Here is a 23,830-nt window from a genome sequence, read left to right as displayed (position 1 = left end):
TCATGTGACCGAAGAAACTATTTGCATCAGATAAGTAGTGTCTTTATACTAACACTTGGTCCACTTTATATATATTTTTTAGACACTAGTAGGCGCCCTTTTCTCCACTTGTTTAAGTTTATAGTATATAAATGTTTATCATAGCGCATAAATGTCATAACATCAGTAAAAGATAAGCTGTGTTATGATAACTTTAAATAAAATAATGAATCAATATAATTCAAAATACATTTGAAATAATTCTTGAGTCATTGCTTTTGTTTCGTTGTTAGCAGACGTTGTCACACCAGCTGCAAGCGAACTGGAAGAACCATCCACCTTGGCAGATACAGAGCCAGAGCCATCACTTTCCCAGAACCCTTTGCTGCAGTCATCTTCTATTTCTGATTTCAAGTGTCTCCATAGAGATGCTAATTGGGACATATTGGAGTCTGGAGTTTTCTGCTTGACTGGTGAGAAGTAATTTTATGTTTTTCCCATTTTGCAATGAATTAGAAATGCACTAAATGTAAATATAAAGTAGGAAAGTGGGCAATTGGGAAAAAACAACTAGAGATGGCAAATGAAAATAAAACTTACAGATATTTGTACAGAGAATATAAAAGCAACAAAACACAAATAATAATATGGAGAACAGGCCACATCGTGGGACGGAGTCCAGAACAACCATTGTAGGTTTCCCAGTGCTTCATACTAGACTTTTGCATTCAAATGCAAAGGGGGGCTGGGAGTGTCCTGAGAATGCCATTCAAACTTCCCTGTGATACATCACATGCACAAAAACAGACTTTTTCCATCCGATTGCATCCAATTCCGATATATCATTAGTGCAGCACCAATGATCTAGAGGCTCCGATCTGATGCTCAGGGAACCGCGCATCGGATCGGGCTGGATGTAAAACACATACGATCTGACACTTTTCTTAAGATATATCGTCCCGAAAGGTTGAAATCGTGTGAAATCGTTGTAGTGTATGGGGCCCTTTAGTTAGCTGTTCCATTACATTTATTAGCAAAGCGATCCACTCAGACATTCAGGTAACAAAACACCACTTTAAATCTGTTTTTAAGTTTATTATTACAAACTTGGCCTGCCAAAATGATACTAAAAATATTATTACTGCTTAGATACTGTATAATGCAGCTGTTGCTTCTTGTTGACTGCAGATTCTTAATAGATGTTCAGCATAATAACTATGCAGTCTGTAAACAGCATATTCCACATTAGTGACTAAACTGTAGTATTTCTCAGTGAAAGTTGTTGGTACAAGAAGAAATATATCCTGTAAGATTGTAAGTTTGCCATCAAGAACCTCTTACCTGGTCTGTCTATACCCTTACCTCTCACCGGGATGCGGTCAATTTACCTACAATCAAAATCCCGACAACCATTGACAGATGGTCAAAATCCCGACAAGGTTAAAATCCCGACATGGTCAAAATGCCGACAATTAAAATACCGACAAGGTCAAAATACAGACATTTAAAATGTCGACAGGTCAAAAAGTCGACATAAGTTTTCCTTGATTTCTCTTACGTCCTAGAGGATGCTGGGGACTCCGTAAGGACCATGGGGTATAGACGGGCTCCGCAGGAGAAATGGGCACTCTAAAGAACTTTTAGTATGGGTGTGCACTGGCTCCTCCCTCTATGCCCCTCCTCCAGACCCCAGTTGGATCCTGTGCCCAGAGGAGAATGGGTGCATTACAGGGGAGCTCTACTGAGTTTCTCTGATAAAAGAATTTTGTTAGGTTTTTTATTTTCAGGGAGCACTGCTGGCAACAGGCTCCCTGCATCGTGGGACTAAAGGGAGAGAAGCAGACCTACTTAAATGATAGGCTCTGCTTCTTAGGCTACTGGACACCATTAGCTCCAGAGGGATCGGAACGCAGGTCTCCCCCTGCCGTTCGTCTCAGAGCCGCGCCGCCGTCCTCCTCGCAGAGCCGGAAGATAGAAGCCGGGTGAGTATAACGAAGAAAGAAGACTTCTAAGGCGGCAGAAGACTTCAGATCTTCACTGAGGTAAGCCGCTGCGCGCCATTGCTCCCAGCAAGTTACACACACGGCAGGCACTGATGGGTGCAGGGCGCAGGGGGGGCACCCTGGGCAGCAATATATACTTCTATTTTTGGCATGTTAGATACATATGGGCTGTGGTGTCAGTGAATATGTTCATCCCCCGCCATTGTTTGTGAATTTGAGCGGGACCGAAGCCCGCCACTAGAGGGGGCGGAGCTTGGTTGCACAGCACTAACCAGCGCCATTTTCTCCACAGTGTGCTGAAGAGAAGCTGTCTTCCCGGACTCTCCCCTGCAGAACGGTGATACAGGGCTGAAAAAGAGGGGGAGGGGGGCACATTTTGGCGCAGTGAGTGTATTACACGATTGACTTAATATAAAAGCGCTAAATCTGGGAATTGTTTCCAGTGTCAGTTGGCGCTGGGTGTGTGCTGGCATACTCTCTCTCTGTCTCTCCAAAGGGCCTTGTTGGGGAACTGTCCCCGTATAGATATATCCCTGTGTGTGTGTGAGGGTGTCGGTATGCGTGTGTCGGCATGTCTGAAGCGGAAGGCTCATCCAAGGAGGAGGTGGAGCAGATGATTGTGGGGTCTCCGTCTGCAACGCCGACTCATGATTGGTATGATATGTGGAATATTTTAAATGCTAATGTGACCTTATTACATAAGAGAATGGACAAAGCTGAGTCCAAGGAAACAGCAGGGAGTCAATCCGCGGATGTGGCTGGGTCACAGGGCCCGTCAGGGTCTCAAAAGCGCCCCTTATCACAAATAGTAGACACTGATACCGACACGGATTCTGACTCCAATGTCGACCACGATGAGGCAAGGTTGCACCCTAACGTGGCCAAAAGTATTCATTATATGATTATGGTAATAAAAGATGTTTTACATATCACAGATGACCCCTCTCTCCCTGACACGAGGGTGCGCATGTATAAGGAAAAGAAACCTGAGGTAACGTTTCCTCCATCTCATGAACTGAACGAATTATTTGAAAAAGCTTGGGAAACTCCAGACAAAAAACTGCAGATTCCCAAGAGGATCCTTATGGCGTATCCTTTCCCTGCAAAGGACAGTGTACGTTGGGAATCCTCGCCCAGGGTGGACAAGGCATTAACGCGTCTGTCCAAGAAGGTGGCGCTGCGGATCGTAGACAGGAGACTACCTTAAAGTTTATTTATGCAGATACAGGGGCTTTACTCAGACCGGCAATAGCATCGGCATGGGTCTGTAGCGCTGTTGCAGCATGGACAGATATCTTGTTGGCTGACATGGATACCCTGGACAAGGATACCGTTGTCCTGACTTTGGGCCACATTAAGGACGCAGTCTTGTATATGAGAGAAGCTCAAAGAGACGTGGGACTGCTTGGCTCAAGAGCCAACGCCATGGCAGTTTCGGCAAGGCGAGCTCTGTGGACCTGCCAATGGTCGGGTGATGTCGACTCAAAAAAGCATATGGAGGTTTTACCTTACAAGGGTGAAGTTTTGTTTTTAGGACGGTCTCGCGGACATGGTTTCCACAGCTACCGCGGGTAAATCTACTTTTTTGCCTTTTGTTCCCCCACAGCAAAAGAAAACCCCACAATAACAGTTGCAGTCCTTTCGGTCGCATAAGTCCAGAAGAGGTCGGGGCTCCTCTTTCTTCACCAGAGGTAGGGGTAGAGGTAAGAGAACACCTGCTTCGGCTAGTTCCCAGAAGCAGAAGTCCTCCCCGGCTTCTGCTAAATCCACCGCATGACGCTGGGGCTCCATGGAGGGAGTCCGCACCGGTGGGGGCACGTCTTCGACTCTTCAGCCAGGTCTGGGTCCTATCAGGCGTGGATCCTTGGGCATTGGAAATTGTATCCCAAGGTTACAAACTGGAGTTCGAAGAGGTGCTCCCTCGCCGATTTCTCGAGTCGGCCTTCCCAACCTCTCCCCCGGAGAGGGAAGTGGTATTAGATGCAATTCAAAAGCTGTGTCAACTGCAAGTGATTGTCACGGTTCCCCTAGGCCAACAGGGCAAAGGCTACTATTCAACAATGTTTGTGGTCCCGAAGCCGGATGGTTTGGTCAGACCAATTTTGAATCTAAAATCATTAAACCTATACTTGAAAAAGTTCAAATTCAAGATGGAATCACTCCGGACTGTGATATCCAGTCTGGAAGCAGGGGATTTTATGGTGTCGCTGGACGTGAAGGATGCCTACCTTCATGTCCCCATATTTCCTCTTCATCAAGAATACCTGCGTTTCGTGGTACAGGACTGTCATTACCAGTTTCAGACGTTGCCGTTTGGGCTTCCCACGGCCCCGAGGATTTTCACCAAGGTAATGGCAGATGGTGATGGTGCTCCTGCGCAAGCAGGGTGTCACAATTATCCCGTACTTGGACGATCTCCTGATAAAGGCGAGATCAAGGGATCAATTGCTGAAAAGCGTGTCACTCTCCCTGAGAGTGTTACATCAACACGGTTGGATTCTCAATCTGCCAAAGTCACAGTTGCTTCCAACGACTCGACTATCATTCCTAGGCATGATTCTGGACACGGAACAAAAGAGGGTTTTTCTACCAATAGAAAAAGCCCAGGACATCCAGAACATGGTCAGGGACCTGCTAAAACCAAAAAGAGTGTCTTCATCAATGCACTTGAGTTCTGGGAAAAATGGTGGCAGCCTACGAGGCCATTCCCTTCGGCAGGTTCCATGCGAGGACGTTTCAGTGGGACCTTCTCGACAAATGGTCGGGGTCCCATCTACACCTTCATCGAAAGATAAGCCTGTCCCCCAGGGCCAGGATGTCTCTCCTGTGGTGGCTGCAGAGTACTCACCTTCTAGAGGGTCGCAGGTTCGGCATTCAAGACTGGGTTCTGGTGACCACGGACGCGAGCCTCCGAGGAGGGGGAGCAGTCACAAAAGGAAGACATTTTCAGGGGTATGGTCAAGCCAGGAGGCTTGTCTACACATCAACGTACTGGAATTGAGGGCCATATACAACGGCCTACGACAAGCGGAGTATCTTCTTCGCGACCTACCGGTTCTGATCCAATCAGACAACATCACAGCAGTGGCTCATGTAAACCGCCAAGGCGGGACAAGGAGCAGAGTGGCGATGGCGGAAGCCACCAGAATTCTGCGCGGGGCAGAAAATCACGTAAGCGTTCTGTCAGCAGTCTTCATACCAGGAGTGGACAACTGGGAAGCAGACTTCCTCAGCAGACACGATCTCCATCCAGGAGAATGGGGACTTCATCAAGAGGTCTTTGCAGAGATAGCAAGTCTTTGGGGACTTCCTCAAATAGACATGATGGCGTCACGCCTCAACAAAAAGCTTCGGAGGTATTGTGCCAGGTCAAGGGACCCTCAGGCAGTAGCGGTAGACGCCCTAGTGACACCATGGGTGTTTCAGTCGGTCTATGTGTTCCCTCCTCTACCTCTCATCTCAAGAGTGTTGAGAATCATAAGACGAAACAGAGTACAAGCAATACTCGTGGTTCCAGATTGGCCTCGAAGGGCCTGGTATTCGGATCTTCAGGAAATGCTCACAGAGGATCCATGGCCTCTTCCTCTCAGGGAGGACCTGTTACAGCAGGGGCCTTGCATGTTCCAAGACTTACCACGGTTGCGTTTGACGGCATGGCGGTTGAACACCGAATCCTAGCAGAGAGAGGTATTCCGGAGGAAGTTATCCCTGCTCTGATAAAGGCTAGGAAGGAGGTAACGGCGAAGCATTATCACCGTATCTGGAGGAAGTATGTATCTTGGTGTGAAGCCAAGAATGCTCCTGCGGAAGGTTTCCATCTGGGCCGTTTTCTCCACTTCCTACAGACGGGAGTGGATATGGGCCTAAAATTAGGCTCCATTAAGGTACAGATGCCCTATCTATATTTTTTCAAAAGGAATTGGCTTCTATCCCTGAAGTCCAAACTTTCGTGAAGGGAGTGCTGCACATCCAGCCTCCTTTTGTGCCACCAGTGGCACCATGGGACCTTAACGTGGTGTTACAGTTCCTTAAATCACAATGTGTCACGATCTGGGTATCTGGACGCCATTTCTTACCCATCAGATGCCTCCTAAGGCTGGCTCAGCGCTCCAGGACCGGATCCCATCTGTTATCCTGATGTGTACATTCCTGTATCCTCTCCTGTCACTCTGGGACGCTGTCACAGTAAACGCCATATTACACCTGGCATGGCGTCTCCCGCGGCCTCCGCCGCCGTCCCTGAACTTCTGCATGCAGAGTGTCTGAGTGGCGATTACGTCAGCCGCGGCCTCCGCTGTGTCCGCGTGGTTGGATGTGCATCTGTCAGCCTGGCGCCTCCTGTCTCCGGTGGCCGGCGCCGCCATTACTGTTTTCATTACCACATGGATTACAAACCAAACTTCCCTCCAAGTGTCTGCATGGGCGCAGCCATCTTGGATTCTGTCAGCTGATCATTTCCACCAATCTGTTCTCAGTATTGATAATCTGCATAATTGCCTAGCCAATCCCTTCCTTGCTGCAGGTATAAATACACTGTGCCTGAGCAAGGAAGGCGTCAGTGCTTTGGTTGTCAAACCTAGTTCCTGTTTGTCTCTCTCCTGTGATTGTCTTCCAGGTTCCAGCTCCTGTCTCAAGACTTCCACCATAGAGACCCGCACCAGCATTCCACCTGCGGTGTAGCCTGACTCTCCAATCCATTGTGGATTCATCTGTTTCCAGCTACAACATTACCTGCTTCCAGCTCAGCTTCCAGCAGAGTACAGCTTCCCTTAAAGGGCCGGTGTCCTTTCTACAGTTTACCACTCTCCACCGGTATTATTATTTCTCCGCTCTCAAGTTCTACATTTCAGTTCATATTTCATCGCTCCCAAGTTCATTTATTATTTAACTGGTTCCAGCCAGTATCCACTCCGTGCTAACAACAGTCTGGTTCCAGCCAGTATCCACAGCAGCTGTTTTATCTTCAGCAACCCAGCTTTTCCTGGAACACCAGCTGGCACAATCCTGGGTTATCTCCATTGCTACAGTCGGGCCTGGTAAGGACTTTCCATCTAGAAGATCATAAGAACTATCTCACACTACCAGTGCCCTGTGGCTCCTGCCATCCTGTAGTACCCAGGAACTGTATTTATTCTTTGCTGACTTTTACGTTTTCTTTTACTGCTGCTGTGTTGCGGAGTTGTCATAATAAACATCATTGACTTTTATCCAAGTTGTCGTGGTCACGCCTTCGGGCAGTTAATTTTCATGTTACTTACATGTCCAGGGGTCTGATACAACCTCCCAGGTTCCGGTACATCTCAGCCCCTACAACTGAGGCTGCCTCCCGTCAGCTCAGGCCCTCAGTTGTGACACAATGGTTTGAATCTCTTCAAACGGTGGAATTAAAATTTCTCACCTGGAAGGTGGTTATGTTATTAGCCTTGGCATCTGCACGGCGGGTGTCGGAGTTGGTGGCCTTATCTCACAAGAGCCCCTACTTGATTTTTCATGTGGATAGAGCAGAATTGAGGACTCGTCCTCAATTTCTGCCTAAGGTGGTCTCTTCTTTTCATTTGAACCAACCTATTGCAGTGCCTGTGGCTACGGGTGACTTGGAGGATTTCAAGTCCCTGGATGTGGTCAGGGCCTTAAAAGTCTACGTAGCCAGGACGGCTAGGGTTAGGAAAACAGAGGCTCTGTTTGTCCTGTATGCAGCCAACAAGATTGGCGCGCCTGCTTCTAAACAGACTATTGCTCGCTGGATCTGTAACACGATTCAGCAGGCTCATTCTACGGCTGGATTGGCGGTACCAAATTCGGTAAAGGCCCATTCCACTAGGAAGGTGGGCTCTTCTTGGGCGGCTGCCCGAGGCGTCTCGGCATTGCAGTTGTGCCGAGCTGCTACTTGGTCGGGTTCAAACACTTTTGCAAAATTCTACAAGTTTGATACCCTGACTGATGAGGACCTCGCGTTTGCTCAATCGGTGCTGCAGAGTCATCCGCACTCTCCCGCCCGGTTTGGAGCTTTGGTATAAACCCCTTGGTCCTTACGGAGTCCCCAGCATCCTCTAGGACGTAAGAGAAAATAAGATTTTAAACCTACCGGTAAATCTTTTTCTCCTAGTCCGTAGAGGATGCTGGGCGCCCGTCCCAGTGCGGACTAAATCTGCAAGACTTGTATATAGTTGTTGCTTACATAAGGGTTATGTTACAGTTGGAATCGGTCTTTGACTGACTGTTTTTTTTCGTTCATACTGTTAACTAGTTGCGTAAATTCTAAGTTATATGGTATGATTGGTGTGGGCTGGTATGAATCTTGCCCTTAGATTTACAAAATCCTTTCCTCATATTGTCCATCTCCTCTGGGCACAGTTTCTCTAACTGAGGCCTGGAGGAGGGGCATAGAGGGAGGAGCCAGTGCACACCCATACTAAAAGTTCTTTAGAGTGCCCATGTCTCCTGCGGAGCCCGTCTATACCTTATGGTCCTTACGGAGTCCCCAGCATCCTCTACGGACTAGGAGAAAAAGATTTACCGGTAGGTTTAAAATCTTATTTTTTTCATTGAAACCGACTTGTTCATACTTTACCATCCCAGTGGACCTGGAGAGGGAATATAATAGTGCCGAAGCATGGTAAGAGCAGCAAGCCATGTGAGGGGACGCGGTACACTTACACGGTGTCCATGTCAACCTATGTCGACATACACACATAAAAACACTGATAAACTTGTGTCGACTTTTTGACCTGTCAACATTCTAAATGTCGGTATGTGGACCGTGTCGGTATTTTGAATGCCAGTATTTTGACCTTGTCATTATTTTGACCTTGTCGTGATTTTGCCCGTCGGTCAATTGTTGTCGGGATTTTGAATGTCGGGATTTTAATTGTAGGTATTTCATACTGATCCCCTCTCACCTCTATGTTTTTACTACTGTGCTTCTTTAGATAAATACACGTTTTCTATCATTCCTCATTGTTTTATACCATGAGTGTACAGCAGCTAGTCAATTGGCATATTTCTTTATTTAGTACCTGTTAGTCATGTAGTACCAACCATTGTACTAAAGAAATGAAATCATTCACATCAGTCCTTGTCCTATTGGAGCTTATAGTCTTCATCATACTTGTGTACTCTCCTGGATCAGCCGGGAGGCTGCTGAAAATCAGGCGGCGTTCCCAGCTTCCCGAAAGGGGAAGCAAGTCTCCTGGATCTGCTTCACCCCCCTCACAGCCACCCGCACCCCCTTCAGCTGTCACAGCCACCCGCACTCCCTTCAGCTGTCCTTCAAAGTGGGTGGTCTGGGAAAGTAGATGACGCGATTCTCGTCATCATAGTCCCGCCCCCCTGCTATACAGTGACAGTAATCTGGACATTGAATAGCTGGGGGCAGTTCCATGATAACACGCTCGCGCGTCTGTGTCCCTGTACCACCCACCCATGATGAGGCCACGCCCCCTGTTGACCGACCTGGCTGCGCCCTCCTGCATGGAAAGCCAGAATGTCGGTAACTTTTTCTTTTTGTACAGAGAAAAAAGGTTGTATTACACTGAATTTTTATTCCAAAGTAGTTATTATAACCTTCTACTGAAGATGGTCCCTTCTCCCTGTATGTTTTAGATAAAGGGGAGATGTATCAAGTCTTGATAAAGCAGAGAGAGATAAAAGTACCAACAAGCCAGCTATGTCATTTTATAAGCACAGCCTGTAACATGGCTGTTAGGAGCTGATTAACTGGTACTTTATATCTCCAAGGCTTGATACATCTCACCCAAAGCCATTAAACATAAAGCTTTATTGAGGGGTGATACTCCATACCCATGGGCAGATACACAGTGCACAAAGGAAAACAAAAGAATGAGTATTAAGGTAAGTACACTTTGTAGAAAAATAGTGATACTGGTTAATTTCAGGTAACTGATTAATAATTAGTTACTATTATTTAGGGGCATACTTAGCCATTATCGGGTTTCAGATACGATAATATAGAATTTTTTTTACCAACACTTTTTTCACAGGAACCATCTGGAAATCAAGATGAGTTGGAGGTATAGAATGAGATGTTCTAGGGAATAAATCTTATATCAGCTTTCATGAAATCACACCCAACTATACTCTATAATAAACATCATGCAATGATGTGATGCAATGTGGCACACCAATAAAATACAGGCCTGTTACCCCTTCATGTACTATCTGCCAGATAAATCAGTATGCTATCAGACTATGGAGACAATAATACCCCTTTCACATCGTACAAATAACCCGGTATCCACCCGGCATATTGCCATGTCGACACGGGTCGCTGAACGCTGTGAAAGGGGCCATGGATGAATTTCCGGGTCGCCTGACGTGGTAATTCAGCCCAGGTTATAAGTAGGGTTATACCCGGTTAATTACTGGGTTAGGCGCAGTGTGTATGGGTTACCCGGATCGATGAGACCCGATACCTGTTCACTGCATAGGGAGAGGCGGCGTGGAGATTATATTATCTCCAGCGCCGCCTCAGCACCCACCCCCAATGCCGGCTCGGTCCCCGCCCCCGGATGGCAATGGGTCGGGATTGCGGTGCGTAGGGTCCAATGCTGGGTCCCACCAGGGAATGACCTGTTTCCAATTCCCGGGTGGGACCCGACATTGCGATCTGAAAGCAGTATAAGTAATATATACAGGATGGGCTGCCATAGTGCCCATAGTCTTTGGGAGAGTCCAGGTCTGTAGTTGTCTGTAACAGCTGTTGTTGTTTTGCAGGAGGACTAGACAGGGACAAGAGAGCGTTGTTGGTTGTATTTCCAGCCAAAGCATCAGCAGAAAATACCCAGAGAGACCTTGAGGAGGCAATTTTATATCTGTACTTTCTTCTCAGGTAAAGAAGCATTGTCAGGTTGGGAAAGCTGGGGAGAGAAATACTGGCTTCAATGTGCAATATATATGGAGTTAACATTTACAGATTACAGGAATAAGTGCTGGAATAGCAAATACAGATGCAGTGTCTCAGGACAGGGTCAGGGCACTAAGATAATGTGCCCCATAAGCTCTGCTTAAACGTAAAGCAATTATGTCTTCTGAGCTGTAAATTGCGGGCTTGACGAGATAAAGGATGCAATAGATATTAGTGCCAGGACCTATGTTAAAGAAATGTGTATGTGGCAAAGCAATGTAGGGGGGTAATTCAGACTGGATCCCGCACTCTGAATTACTGTGTGGAGTGCGCACGCGCAGTGGCCACACTGCACATGCACACCCCGGGAGCCCAGTGAGATGCTATCTACATCTAATATCAACTCTGAATTACCCCCTAGGTCTGTACACTGGCCTTTTTTTTATTGAGCTTTAAAGTTGAATTGGATTGATAGAGACTTGGATACAAATGGTCAGTGACATAAAGAAAAATGATATTGGATAATGAATCGGCAGGTCTGTGCTGGGAATTGGGTCGGAGATGATGACTATATCTAGAGGCTTATTCACTATTTCTCAGGTCTGATCTCCGTGATTTGGGCCTGACCCTCCTCCTGGATCTGCGAGATTGCACAACCCTCCCTGAGACTTTCCTACAGATGCTCCAACACAGCAAGGTAGTCACCTGGACTTCATGTCGGTAACTGGTGAAGATAAACATAAAGAAAGAAAGAAAGAGGGTTTTTAGAACTGAATAAGTGCAATGTAATAATTGTATTATAGCATGAAATCATATACAGTGTCTTTTTATTCACAGGACTCAGTGCATAAATGCATAAACCGCACCTTATTAGTCTGTGATACAGAGAACCCTGCTGCAGCTCAGAATGATCTTCCCAATGCACAGGCAAGAATGCAGTAAATGAATAAGTAAATAAGGGCAGATACGTACACAGTGATACAGTCTGGTGCCACAATCTGCCCATCCACCAGAATAAAGAGTGGCATTGATGGCATGTGTACAGACATGTGACTTCTCATCAGTGTTTCCACAGCACAGCAGTTTATTCTGGACCAGACTGTGTTAGCTTGAGTGGGAGAATGGAAACTTTCCTGTAGAATGGAAACTCGCCACTTTTATTTCTATTTCAACATTTGGGTTTTCCCTCTTAAGCTTTCTATAGACCTAAATATTTTAGAGCAACAGAAAAATAACATCTGCACGCGTACCAACTAAACAACTATAGTCCCTCTAATAAAATACATCTAGTGACTTCTTTGTACCCTGAGTCACGTGGGTTCTGCCTATTCAGGCTCTCTGTCCTGATATTACCATGGCTCTCTTTGTCTCCTGCAGGTTGTGTTGACATCTGAGCTGACACAGTTTGTCGAAGTGGAGGAGCTGCCAGAAAGTCTTGGGGGAAAGAGACCATATATACACACTGAATGTGTTAGGAGCCAGCAGGTGAGATGTACATCTAGTAGTGTGAAAAGCTTGTATGAGGTACCTACAGGACGTGCATAGGAAACTGCCATTAGCCATCACCTATATTAAACATGCATCCCCGCCACTGATCACATCCTGATTTATGAATGACTTGGTCAGAGCCAGATGGTATGTAGCACAACATGGAGACAAAACATAAGCAGACAGTCACATCTGGCATGACGGAGGCTTTCTGGCGCTCATACAGTATTTCTAAATGAAAACATTGTGCTCATTTTTTATTTGGAAAAATACAATAGTTCATGTTGTACTGCATAATGTTAAGTATCTCATTGCATGGACACTCTAGTGGATTATCCATGTGATAAATAAAACTTTCATGGAATGCCCAGACTTACAGACAATAAGTTATTTTCGAATAAGCGCAGAAAGCAGAATTATTCTGCATCAGTTGATCACATGGGTGAGGGTGCCGTCTGTTTTTTTGTACATACTGGCAATTCCGGTATATGCATATGTGTTTATTCTGTACTATGTAAAAAACACATGCCCTGATTTACAGTTGAACATAAAAAGGCAAAGTTATATCTGCACACTTGTGTTTCTATGTCAGTGTTAGAGTTGCAAGCATCTTAAGACATGTGAAGCTTGATCTAGAATACTGTATGTACACGGCCCAAGAGACGGTGCCACAGTTATCGCCATCGACTGTAAAGATTTATGAAGACACAGTAGATTGACAGGTCAAAAGGTCGACAGGTAAAAGGTAGACAGTGGGTAAAGCCAACAGGGTCAAAAGCTCGACACAAGTTTTTGGGCTGTCATTTTGGGATGCAGTTAAAATGCTGGCTGTCGGGATCCCGGTGTTCAGGATACCAACGCCAAAATCCCGCCAGCCACCAATGCTTCCAACTAGAATCCCAGCGCACCAGGGCTATTCCCACTTTTGGGTGTCCCGCAAGAGGACTCTTAGCACTCGCCCTGCTGCAGGCATTCTGGCGGGCGGGATGCCGATGTCGGGATATTGACAGCCGGCATCCCATCCGCCGGTATTACGTATATAATCCGTCATTTTGTATGTTTAACCATATGTAAGTACAATTAGTGGAAATGTGTACCCTCGCAGGCTTACTACACTTCAGGCAAGGTGGTTTGCTCCGCTACTGTTGCGCTTGCCACAGGTTACTATTCGCAGTGGTAGTCCACGTGGATAGTAGATCAAGCAAAAGTAGGAAATACATGAATAAACACAAAAAAACATTTGTGTGTCGAACACTGTCATGTCGGCCTTTTGACCACGTCAGCCTTTTGTGCCTATTGACCTTAAGCACTGTCTGACTTTTACCTGTCAATCTTTTGACCATGTCGACCTTGAATACCTGTCAACCTAATGCATGTCGACCATATAGAGAGACTGTTGACCTAGACACTGTCAACCTGTACATTGGAACCCATCTACATCTTATAGGGGGGTCTAATACGCTTGGCCGGCAGTGGGACGAGCGCAAAAGAACCCCTTGCATGCTCACTGTGCTCGCCATGCTGTGAGCAAGGTGGCGCGCTACGTGCGACATGCTATTTATTCACGCTATTTTTTCTCCCTCCAGGGTTGTCATGGACACCCCAAGAGGGAAAACAGTTGTCGGTATCCCGGAGGTTGGGATCCCAGGGCCTGTATGCTGATTGCCGGGATCCCGACAGCCGGTTGCTGTGGGCAACATCTCTACTTCTAAAAACTTTAACAAAAATATCACAATGTGCTTAGAGAATTGAATTCATTTACATACAGTATGTATTGATTTAGCTGAAATAATGGGTGCCTATGGGTTTAGTTATATATACATACTGTCTCTACGGTGCACAGTCTTAGTTTGTTCTTCTTTGTTTCATGTCATCCAGTGTTTCCCTAGCATCCATAAGGGATATTGGTGGAGACTTATGGGGTCATCCTGATCCATGCGCACGCAGCGGTTCTTCACTGTGGTGCGAACGGGTCTGGAATGTGCATGCGCGGCGTGCGCATTGCGCATATGTGTCATTGCCCGGCGACAGAGGTCGCCGGGCAACAACGCCGACAGAGAAGAAAGCTGCCACAGAGGCGACCGCAAAGAAGATGGACAGCAAGAGGGCATTCCAGGGCGTCAACTTACCATTTGCTGCCGTTTTCGGGGAGTGGTAAGTAAAACACTGGCGTCTCCAGGCGAACGGAGGGTGGAGGTGTGACGTCAAAGCCGGCCCCATCATCGCTGGATCCGTCGCACAGGGTAACTAGGTATAGGGCTGGTCTTGTTTTGAGTAAAACTTTTTTAGCATAGCAGGGCTGCACAAGCGATCGCAGCCCTGCTATGCTAAAATACACTCCCCCATAGGCAGAGATTAGTTGATCACACGGCAGCAAAAAGTTGCTTGGTGCGATCAACTCGGAATGACCCCCTTAGTACGATGGGGTATAGACGGGGTCCATAGGAGCCGGTGCACTTTACATTTTCTTCACTGGGTGTGCTGGCTCCTCCCCTCTATGCCCCCTCCCACAGGCAGTTTAGAAAAAAGTGCACTCAGGAGAGGATGCACATCTCTGAGCTCCAGAGACTTTTTTCTTCAATTTATCTTTATTGTTTGTTATTTTCGGTATGCTGTTTGGGCAACAGCATACCTGCACCGTGGGAGTTAGGGAGGGCAGTCACCGGCCTTGCAAGGTGCAGAGCTGCTTCCCCCGCTGCAGGACCACCTGAGGGGTTGTTGTTCAGGGCACTGCGCCTTGGCTGTCATAGCCGCAGCATGCCGCACACCCCTAACACTGCCTTGAAGGTGACGTCTGTGGTGAGTACAAGGTCCCCCGGTTCAAAGTGCGGCTGAACCCGGGCGCGGCATATGGGACCCTCCTGGGGGGGTCCCGCTAGAGCCCCCCGTGTAGACTGGCTATCGCTTGAACTAGCACTTGTGTGATGTTTTTAAGCAAAATGGAGAAATTGGCAGTATAAATCTTCACTGTAGCCCCGACGCCATTGGCGGGGGGGGGGGGGGGGGGAACCACCTCAGAGCAGGTCCTGGCACCTTCCTCTGCTTAATGCAGCCACAGACAGCACACACAGCGCTTCCTGCCTCACAAGACACACTGGAAATCTGGTACAGGGTGTATCAAAGGGGGAGAGCCGCTATTGTACATTATCTGGGTCCTCTGCATGACAGAATTTATTATTTATTAACAGTTTCTTATATAGCGCAGCATATTCCGTTGCACTTTACAATTAGAACAACAGTAATAGAACAAAACTGGGTAAAAACAGACAGAAATAGAGGTAGGAAGGCCCTGCTCGCAAGCTTACAATCTATTTATTAGTGTTCATTGTGATCAGGGCCGGTTCAAGCCCGCTCTGCGCCCCGGGCAGGAAATGGGGCGTGGCTTAATACAGGGGGCGTGGTCAGTTATGCTGAATGCTGAGCGGTGCGCGATGACGTCATTGCGCACCGCACAGCAAAAGGTCCTCTCCACGAAGGGAAACTAGACGCGTAGCACAGACGGGGGACACAGCGGGCAGCGGAGGGCACAGCAGTGGCGGATCATGCCATGGTGCGTCGCCCTCCGAATGGCGCCAGCGCCCTCCGGAAGGCGGCGCCCCGGGCAAAAGTCCTGCTTGCCCGTGGCAAGATCCGCTACTGATTGTGATATAGTTAGCTGTCAGCCTCACTGGGACTGTGCAGCTAGGAGTGTGCTGGTGTCCTTCTCCCTGTGTGTTTCCTCTCACATACAGTAAGGGCAGGCTTGCTAATATTACTGTCTGTGTGTATGTGTATGTTATTGTGCTTACTGTGAAACATGGGTAAACACGAACTGTGCAGTGTATGCCACACCATATTCTCTCCTTTATCATCTGATTCTGTTTCATGTGAAGAGGCTGGGGGAGACTGTTCAGAGCCCTCCTGGCTAGTGTCCTCTTAAAAGTATGTTATCTGATATGTCATCACAACTCACTGCTAATGTTTGGAATACTCAGCTACTACAACAGGCTGTTGCATATTTAGCTGCTAGGGCAGATGTTACACAGCCCCCCCTCCTCTCATGCACATGCAGGGCCACAAAAGCGTGGTTTGCCTGCTCTAGTATCTGACAGATGTTGATGTACAGGAGGATGGGGAGAAAGTGGACCCCGTTAGTGGGTATCCCGATTCTACTCATGGTATTGAACCCCTAATTCTGGCTATTCGGGACGTGTTAAAGCTACCTCTAGAGGACCCTGTGTCACAGCAGTTGTTTTTCTCTAGACAAAACAAGCTTAATGTCACTTTCCCTGATTCTGCAGAGTTAGATGACCTATTCAAGCTGGCCTGGAAAAATCCAGACAAAAAATTTCAAGTGTCAAAAAAGTTTTTGCGCACTTTCCCATTTGCTCCTGAAGGTAGGAAATTTGGGGAGGAACCTGGGGATAGGAAAATAGAAGCTACACTCATATCTATTTACATGGCAGCAGGTGTCTCTCAAAGACCAGTCATTGCAGGTTGCTGGATGACCCACGCCATTCATTCCTGGGCCACTCTTCGGGGCTATGCCTCTCGTCACTATGGTAACCCTCCTTAAGCACATTCAGGACACTACACGCATCCTGTGTGATTCACTTAAGGAGATGGGTAATATTAATGCTAGGACTTCTGCCATGGCAGTGTCGGCGCGCAGGGTCTTGTGGTTGCGACAGTGGATGGCGGACGCGGAATCCAAACGCAGTGTGAATGGCTCTTTGGGGTTGAGTTGGATACATGGATTTCCAAAGTTACGGCTGAGAAATCCACGTTTCTCCCCTCTGGGGCCCCGCCGGAGAGACGCTCCTACCCGGGGCCATCTGTTCAGTTCTTTTGGTTTAATATATTTCGATCTAAGGACAGAGGTGCCTCCAATGCGTCTAGAGACACCAAAGGTAAGTCTTGAAAACCTGCCAGCTCTCAGGAACAGACCACCAGTTCTGCTTCCACTAAGGCCTCAGCATGACGGTGCCCACCCACCCCGAGGAGATCTCGAGGTGGGAGCTTGACTGCGTCACTTCAGCCGAGTCTGGGAGGCTTCCTTCCAGGATATCTGGGTCAATGATCTCATTTCTCAAGGCTACAAGCTGGAGTTCGATAGTACTGCTCCCCAACGATTTTTCAAATCAAGCTTTCCAGCTTTGGAGGATATGCGGGTTACGTTGCAACAGGCCATCCTAAAGTTGGTCCAGTCCCACGTCATTGTTCCAGTACCAATTCCGCAAAGAGGCAGGGGTTATTACTCCAACCTGTTTGTGGTGCTGAAACCGGATGGTTCGGTAAGGCCCATTTTGAATCTAAAGTCTTGAATCCTTACCTGAAGGTGTTCAAGTTCAAAATGGAATCCTTGCGAGCAGTGATTGCGGGCCCAGGAATTCATGGGTTCCTTGGACATCAAGGACGCCTATCTCCATATTCCGATTTGGCTACCTCATCAGGCGTACCTGAGGTTTGCCCTGATGGACAATCACTATGAATTCCAGACACTACCCTTCGGTCTGTCCACAGCTCCGAGGGTGTTCAAGAAGGTGATGGCGGAGATGATGTTCCAGCTCCGGGTCCAGGGAGTAAATATTGTTCCTTACCTGGACGATCTTCTGATCAAAGCAAGATCCAGGGAGCTTTTGTTGCTCCATATCGACCACACTATCCAACTTCTGTCACACCATGGGTGGATCCTCAACTTACAGAAGTCCCACCTGGAACCGACTCAGCGGCTCCTGTCCTGGGGATGTAGCTGGATACTGTGGCCAAGAAGGTGTTCCTACCAGACGACAAGGCGAGAACACTTCAGGAGATGGTCCGTATGGTGCTTCGACCTACTCGAGTGTCCATCCATCTTTGCATAAGATTGTTGGGCAAGATGGTCGCCTCGTACAAGGCGATCCAATATGGGAGGTTCCATGCCAGAACTTTTCAGCTGGATCTCCTGGGCAAGTGGTCCGGATCTCATCTTCAGATGCACCGGATGATACGGCTGTCGCCTCAGGACAGGATTTCCTTCCTGTGGTGGCTGCAGTCCTCCAATCTCCTGGAGGGCCAGAGTTTCGGGATTCAGGATTGGACCCTCTTCATGAAGGATGCGAGTCTCAGAGGATGGGGAGCTGCCACCCAAGGGGCGCAGTTCCAGGGCAGGTGGTCAGCCCAAGAAAGCCTCCTTCCGATCAACATTCTGGAACTTCGGGTGATCTACAATGCTCTGCTTCAGGCCCCTCCTCTGCCCCTCCTCTGCTTAAGGATCACGTGATCCAGGTACAGTCGGACAACGCCACAGCAGTGACGTACATCATTCGGCAAGGAGGGACAAAAAGCAGAGCCTGTATGCAAGAGGTGTCAAAAATACTCTTCTGGGCAGAAAGAAATGCAAGAGCAATGTCCGCGCTCTTCATTCCGAGAGTGGACAACTGGGAAGTGGACTTCCTGAGTCGTCACGATCTCCACTCGGGGGAGTGGGGTCTCCACCAGCAGGTGTTCCAGCAGATAATCCACCAGTGGGGCTGCTCACAGATAGACATGATGGCTTCCTGTCTCAACAAGAAGCTTCCCTGGTATTGCTCACACACCAGGGACCCTCAGGCGAGGGCAGTAGATGCACTGATATCGCCTTGGGCTTACCGGCTGGTTTACCGGTTTCCTCTGATTCCGTTGCTCCCAAGGGTGCTCAAGCGAATCAGAAATCAAGGAGTCCAGGCAATTCTGATTGACCCCGATTGGCCTCTGAGGGCGTGGTACGAGAAACTTCTGTACATGTCCATTGAAGACCATTGGCCTCTACCACTAAGAAGAAACCTTCTTCAACAAGGTACATTCATCTACCCGGACTTACGGTGACTTCGTTTGACGGCATGGAGGTTGAACGGAACATCCTAGCTCACAAGGGCCTTTCCAAGAAGGTTATTGCCACCATGGTTCAGGCCAGGAAACCTGTGACGTCAAAACACTATCATCATATCAGGCGGAGATATGTCTCTTGGTGCGAGGAACGCAAGTATCCAGCTGCAGAGTTCCACTTGGGACTCTTCTTGCGTTTCCTGCAGGCTGTTGTGGATAAGGGCTTACGTCTGGGTTCCCTTAAGGTCCAGATTTCAGCTCTTCATTTTCTTCCAGCAGAAATTGGCAGTGTTGCCAGAAATTCAACCTTCTTCCAAGGGGTACTCCACATACAGCATCCCTTTTGTGCCGCTTACGGCACCCTGGGATTTGAATGTACTGTTGGAATTTCTACAGTCCTCTTGGTTTGAACCTCTGATGACAGTAGAAGACAAGTACCTCACGTGGAAGACGGTGATGTTACTGGCCCTGGCTTCTGCTAGTCGTGTCTCAGAATTGGGGGCCTTATCGTGTAAAAGTCCCTACTTGGTCTTTTACGAGGACAGAGCGGAGCTCCGGACTAGACAGCAGTTCCTGCCAAAGGGTGTCTCCGCGTTTCACCTGAATCAACCTGTTGTGGTTCCATCAGGTTCTGGTTCTTCAGCTCCTCCGGAGGCATTGGATGTTGTGCGAGCCTTGAAGATCTATATTAAACGGATAGCTCGGATCAGAAAAACGGATTCCGTGTTCTGGCTCTATGATGCCCAAAAAAAGGGTTGTCCTGCTTTGAAGCATTTTTTTGCTCATTGGCTTAGGCTTACTATCCAACAGGCCTATGTGTCGGCAGCCTTACCTGTTCCTAAGTCTCTGAAGGCCCACTCTACAAGATCGGTGGGGTCTTCCTGGGCGGCTGCCTGTGGAGTCTCGACTTTGCAACTATGCCGAGCTGCTACCTGGTTGGGTCAGAACACTTTTGTCAAGTTGTACAAGTTTGATACCCTGGCCAAAGAGGATACCCAGTTTTGGCAGGTGGTGTTGCAGCAGTCTCCGCACGTTCCTGCCTGTTCTTGAAGCTTTGGGACGTCCCCATCGTACTAAGTCTCCCCCAATATCCCTTATGGATGCTAGAGAAAATAGGATTTTAATTATCTACCGGTAAATCCTTTTCTCGTAGTCCATAAGTGATATTGGGCGCCCGCCTCAGTGCGGAAACTTGTCTGCAGGGTCTCTTCTCTGTGGTTACCTGTTCAGCTGTTGCTGTTGTTGTTACCAGCTGTAGCTGGTCGTTATATGTTCGTGGTGTGCTGGTATTTCAATCTCACCACTCTTTGTTCTCATATTTCCTTCTCTCATATATGTCCTTTTTCCTTCGGGCACATTTTTACCTATAACTGCCTGTGGGAGGTGGCATAGAGGGGAGGAGCCAGCACACCCAGTGAAGAAAATGTAAAGTGCACTGTCCTTTGGACCCCATCTATACCCCATCGTACTATGGGGGTCATTCAGACCTGATTGCACGCTGCAGTTTTTTGCAGCCGTGTGATCGGGTCTGAACAGCGAATGCACGGGGGCCGCAATTTGCAGGTGTGTCGCTAGCCAGGGCAGCGACGAAAACAACGAAGAAAGCGTTCACAGCGGCGAACGATAGAAGATTGATAGGAAGAGGCCATCCGGGGGTGTCAACTCACCGTTTTCTGTGAGTGTCGAGGAAAACGCAGGCGTGCCCGGCTGTTTCCAAGGAGGGATCCTGACGTCAGCTCCAGCAAGGATCATCACAGTGGGTAAGTCGTGACCTGTGCAGAGACTGCACAAAATTTTTGTTTGCACAAGCGTTTGCAGCCCTGCACAGCAAATCTCCCCTCCACTGTGGGTGATTACCTGGTCGCAGCAGTGCAAAAAATACCCTGCGCGCGACCAGGTCTGAATTAGGTCCTAATACCCCTTTCTCTTGTCTTACGTCCTAGAGGATGCTGGGGTCCATATTAGTACCATGGGGTATAGACGGGTCAACCAGGAGCCATTGGCACTTTAAGAGTTTAATAGTGTGGGCTGGCTCCTCCCTCTATGCCCCTCCTACCAGACTCAGTCTAGAAAATGTGGTCGGAGGAGCCGGTCACAGCTAGGGGAGCTCTACAGAGCTTCTCTAGTAAAAATATTTTTAGAGTTTGTTATTTTACAGGGAGACTGCTGGCAACAGCCTCTCTGCATCGAGGGACTGAAGGGGGGAGCAGTGTCCGCCCTGCGGGGTCTTGAGCCACTGCCTCCGCTGACTGGACATTGAGCTCCAGAGGGGACAGATCGCGCCCCACCACAGGGGAATGCTCACCTCGGCAGCCAGCCGCCACCCCCTCATAGTGCTGAAGTGTGGCGAGTTAGTCACTGTCCCCCCTTACAAGTGGGGGGTCAGTGTGAAAAGGGCGGCTTAAGGGTGGGAGCGCGGTATTAACCGCGCTCCCGGACGGCTCAGCGGTACTGCTGTGAGGGGCGCCCTGAGCCAGCACCTGACCCCACACTGACCATTTCCAGCCTGTCGGGGTCCGCGGATCTCAGCCAGCACAAATTTCCTCAGGCCAGTATAATCTTCAAGAGCGGGAAGATAGCGCCATTGAAGGGGCGGAGCTTCTCCTCAGAGCAGATCCAGCAGCGTTCAGCGCCATTTCTCTGACGTCCTAGTGGATGCTGGGACTCCGTAAGGACCATGGGGAATAGCGGCTCCGCAGGAGACAGGGCACAAAATAAAAGCTTAAGGATCAGGTGGTGTGCACTGGCTCCTCCCCCTATGACCCTCCTCCAAGCCTCAGTTAGATTTTTGTGCCCGGCCGAGAAGGGTGCAATCTAGGTGGCTCTCCTGAGCTGCTTAGAATAAAAGTTTAGTTAGGTTTTTTTATTTTCAGTGAGTCCTGCTGGCAACAGGCTCACTGCATCGTGGGACTAAGGGGAGAAGAAACGGACTCACCTGAGTGCAGAGTGGATCGGGTTTCTTAGGCTACTGGACATTAGCTCCAGAGGGACGATCACAGGTTCAGCCTGGATGGGTCACCGGAGCCGCGCCGCCGTCCCCCTTACAGAGCCAGAAGAGACGAAGAGGTCCGGTGAAATCGGCGGCAGAAGACATCCTGTCTTCAGTCTAAGGTAGCGCACAGCACCGCAGCTGTGCGCCATTGCTCTCAGCACACTTCACACTCCGGTCACTGAGGGTGCAGGGCGCTGGGGGGGAGCGCCCTGAGACGCAATATAACAGCATATACCTTAGGTGGCAAAAAGAATACATCACATATAGCTCCTGGGCTATATGGATGTATTTTAATCCCCTGCCATTTTTACACAAAAAAGCGGGAGATAAGGACGTCGTGAAGGGGCGGAGCCTATCTCCTCAGCACACAAGCGCCATTTTCCCTCACAGCTCCGCTGGAAGGACGGCTCCCTGACTCTCCCCTGCAGTCCTGCTTCAGAATCAGGGTAAAAAAGAGAAGGGGGGGCATTTTTGGCAGCAAATAACGATAATAACAGCAGCTATTAGGGAATAACACTTATATAAGGTTATCCCTGTATATATATATAGCGCTGGGTGTGTGCTGGCAGACTCTCCCTCTGTCTCTCCAAAGGGCTAAGTGGGGTCCTGTCCTCTATCAGAGCATTCCCGGTGTGTGTGCTGTGTGTCGGTACGCGTGTGTCGACATGTATGAGGAGGAAAATGATGTGGAGGCGGAGCAGTTGCCTGTGTTGGTGATGTCACCCCCTAGGGAGTCGACACCTGACTGGATGATTGTATTTAAACAATTAAGTGATAATCTCAGCAATTTGCAAAAAACTGTTGACGACATGAGACAGCCGGCAAATCAATTAGTGCCTGTCCAGGCGTCTCAGACACCGTCAGGGGCGCTAAAACACCCGTTACCTCAGTGGGTCGACACAGACCCGGACACAGATACTGAGTCTAGTGTCGACGGTGACGAGACAAACGTAATGTCCAGTAGGGCCACACGTTACATGATCACGGCAATGAAAGAGGCATTGAACCTTTCTGACACTACAAGTACCACAAAGAAGGGTATTATGTGGGGTGAGAAAAAACTACCAATAGTTTTTCCTGAGTCAGAGGAAATAAATGAGGTGTGTGAAAAAGCGTGGGTTTCCCCCGATAAAAAACAGCTAATTTCTAAAAAATTATTAGCATTATATCCTTTCCCGCCAGAGGTTAGGGCGCGTTGGGAAACACCCCCTTGGGTAGATAAGGCGCTCACACGTTTATCTAAACAAGTAGCGTTACCGTCTCCTGATACGGCCACCCTCAAAGAACCAGCTGATAGAAGGCTGGAAAATATCCTAAAAAGTATATACACACATACTGGTGTTATACTGCGACCAGCAATCGCCTCAGCCTGGATGTGCAGTGCTGGAGTCGCATGGTCGGATTCCCTGACTGAGAATATTGATACCCTGGATAGGGACAATATTTTGTTAACTATAGAACATTTAAAGGATGCATTACTATATATGCGTGATGCACAGAGGGATATTTGCACCCTGGCATCAAGAGTAAGTGCTATGTCCATCTCTGCCAGAAGAGCGTTATGGACGCGACAGTGGTCAGGGGATGCGGATTCCAAACGGCACATGGAAGTATTGCCGTATAAAGGGGAGGAGTTATTTGGGGCTGGTCTATCGGACCTGGTGGCCACGGCAACGGCTG

At 48.4% G+C, this 23,830-nt stretch overlaps 1 protein-coding gene across 5 annotated transcripts in view; it reads left to right on the top strand.

Annotated features, from left to right (window-relative positions):
- The window catches only part of ARHGEF40 (Rho guanine nucleotide exchange factor 40), a 181,579-nt gene that overhangs the window by 22,306 nt on the left and 135,443 nt on the right, over positions 1–23,830 (top strand). For 3 of the 5 annotated variants that reach the window (XR_010171337.1, XM_063913438.1, XM_063913435.1), the window contains exons 4-8: positions 273–452; positions 10,716–10,830; positions 11,446–11,542; positions 11,683–11,772; positions 12,223–12,330. Coding sequence is in view for 4 of the 5 variants with exons in the window: in XM_063913438.1 (XP_063769508.1) it covers positions 273–452; positions 10,716–10,830; positions 11,446–11,542; positions 11,683–11,772; positions 12,223–12,330 (590 nt within the window). In the remaining variant the exon portion in view is untranslated. The remainder of the gene's footprint in view (positions 1–272; positions 453–10,715; positions 10,831–11,445; positions 11,543–11,682; positions 11,773–12,222; positions 12,331–23,830) is intronic. The other 2 variants (XM_063913439.1, XM_063913437.1) reach the window with 1 other exon arrangement.

The sequence above is a fragment of the Pseudophryne corroboree genome, chromosome 1, assembly GCF_028390025.1.
Source record: "Pseudophryne corroboree isolate aPseCor3 chromosome 1, aPseCor3.hap2, whole genome shotgun sequence".
Classification (NCBI taxonomy): Eukaryota; Metazoa; Chordata; class Amphibia; order Anura; family Myobatrachidae; genus Pseudophryne; species Pseudophryne corroboree.
Note: the sequence above shows the minus strand (reverse complement) of the source record. Positions and strands in the feature narration are given on the sequence as shown.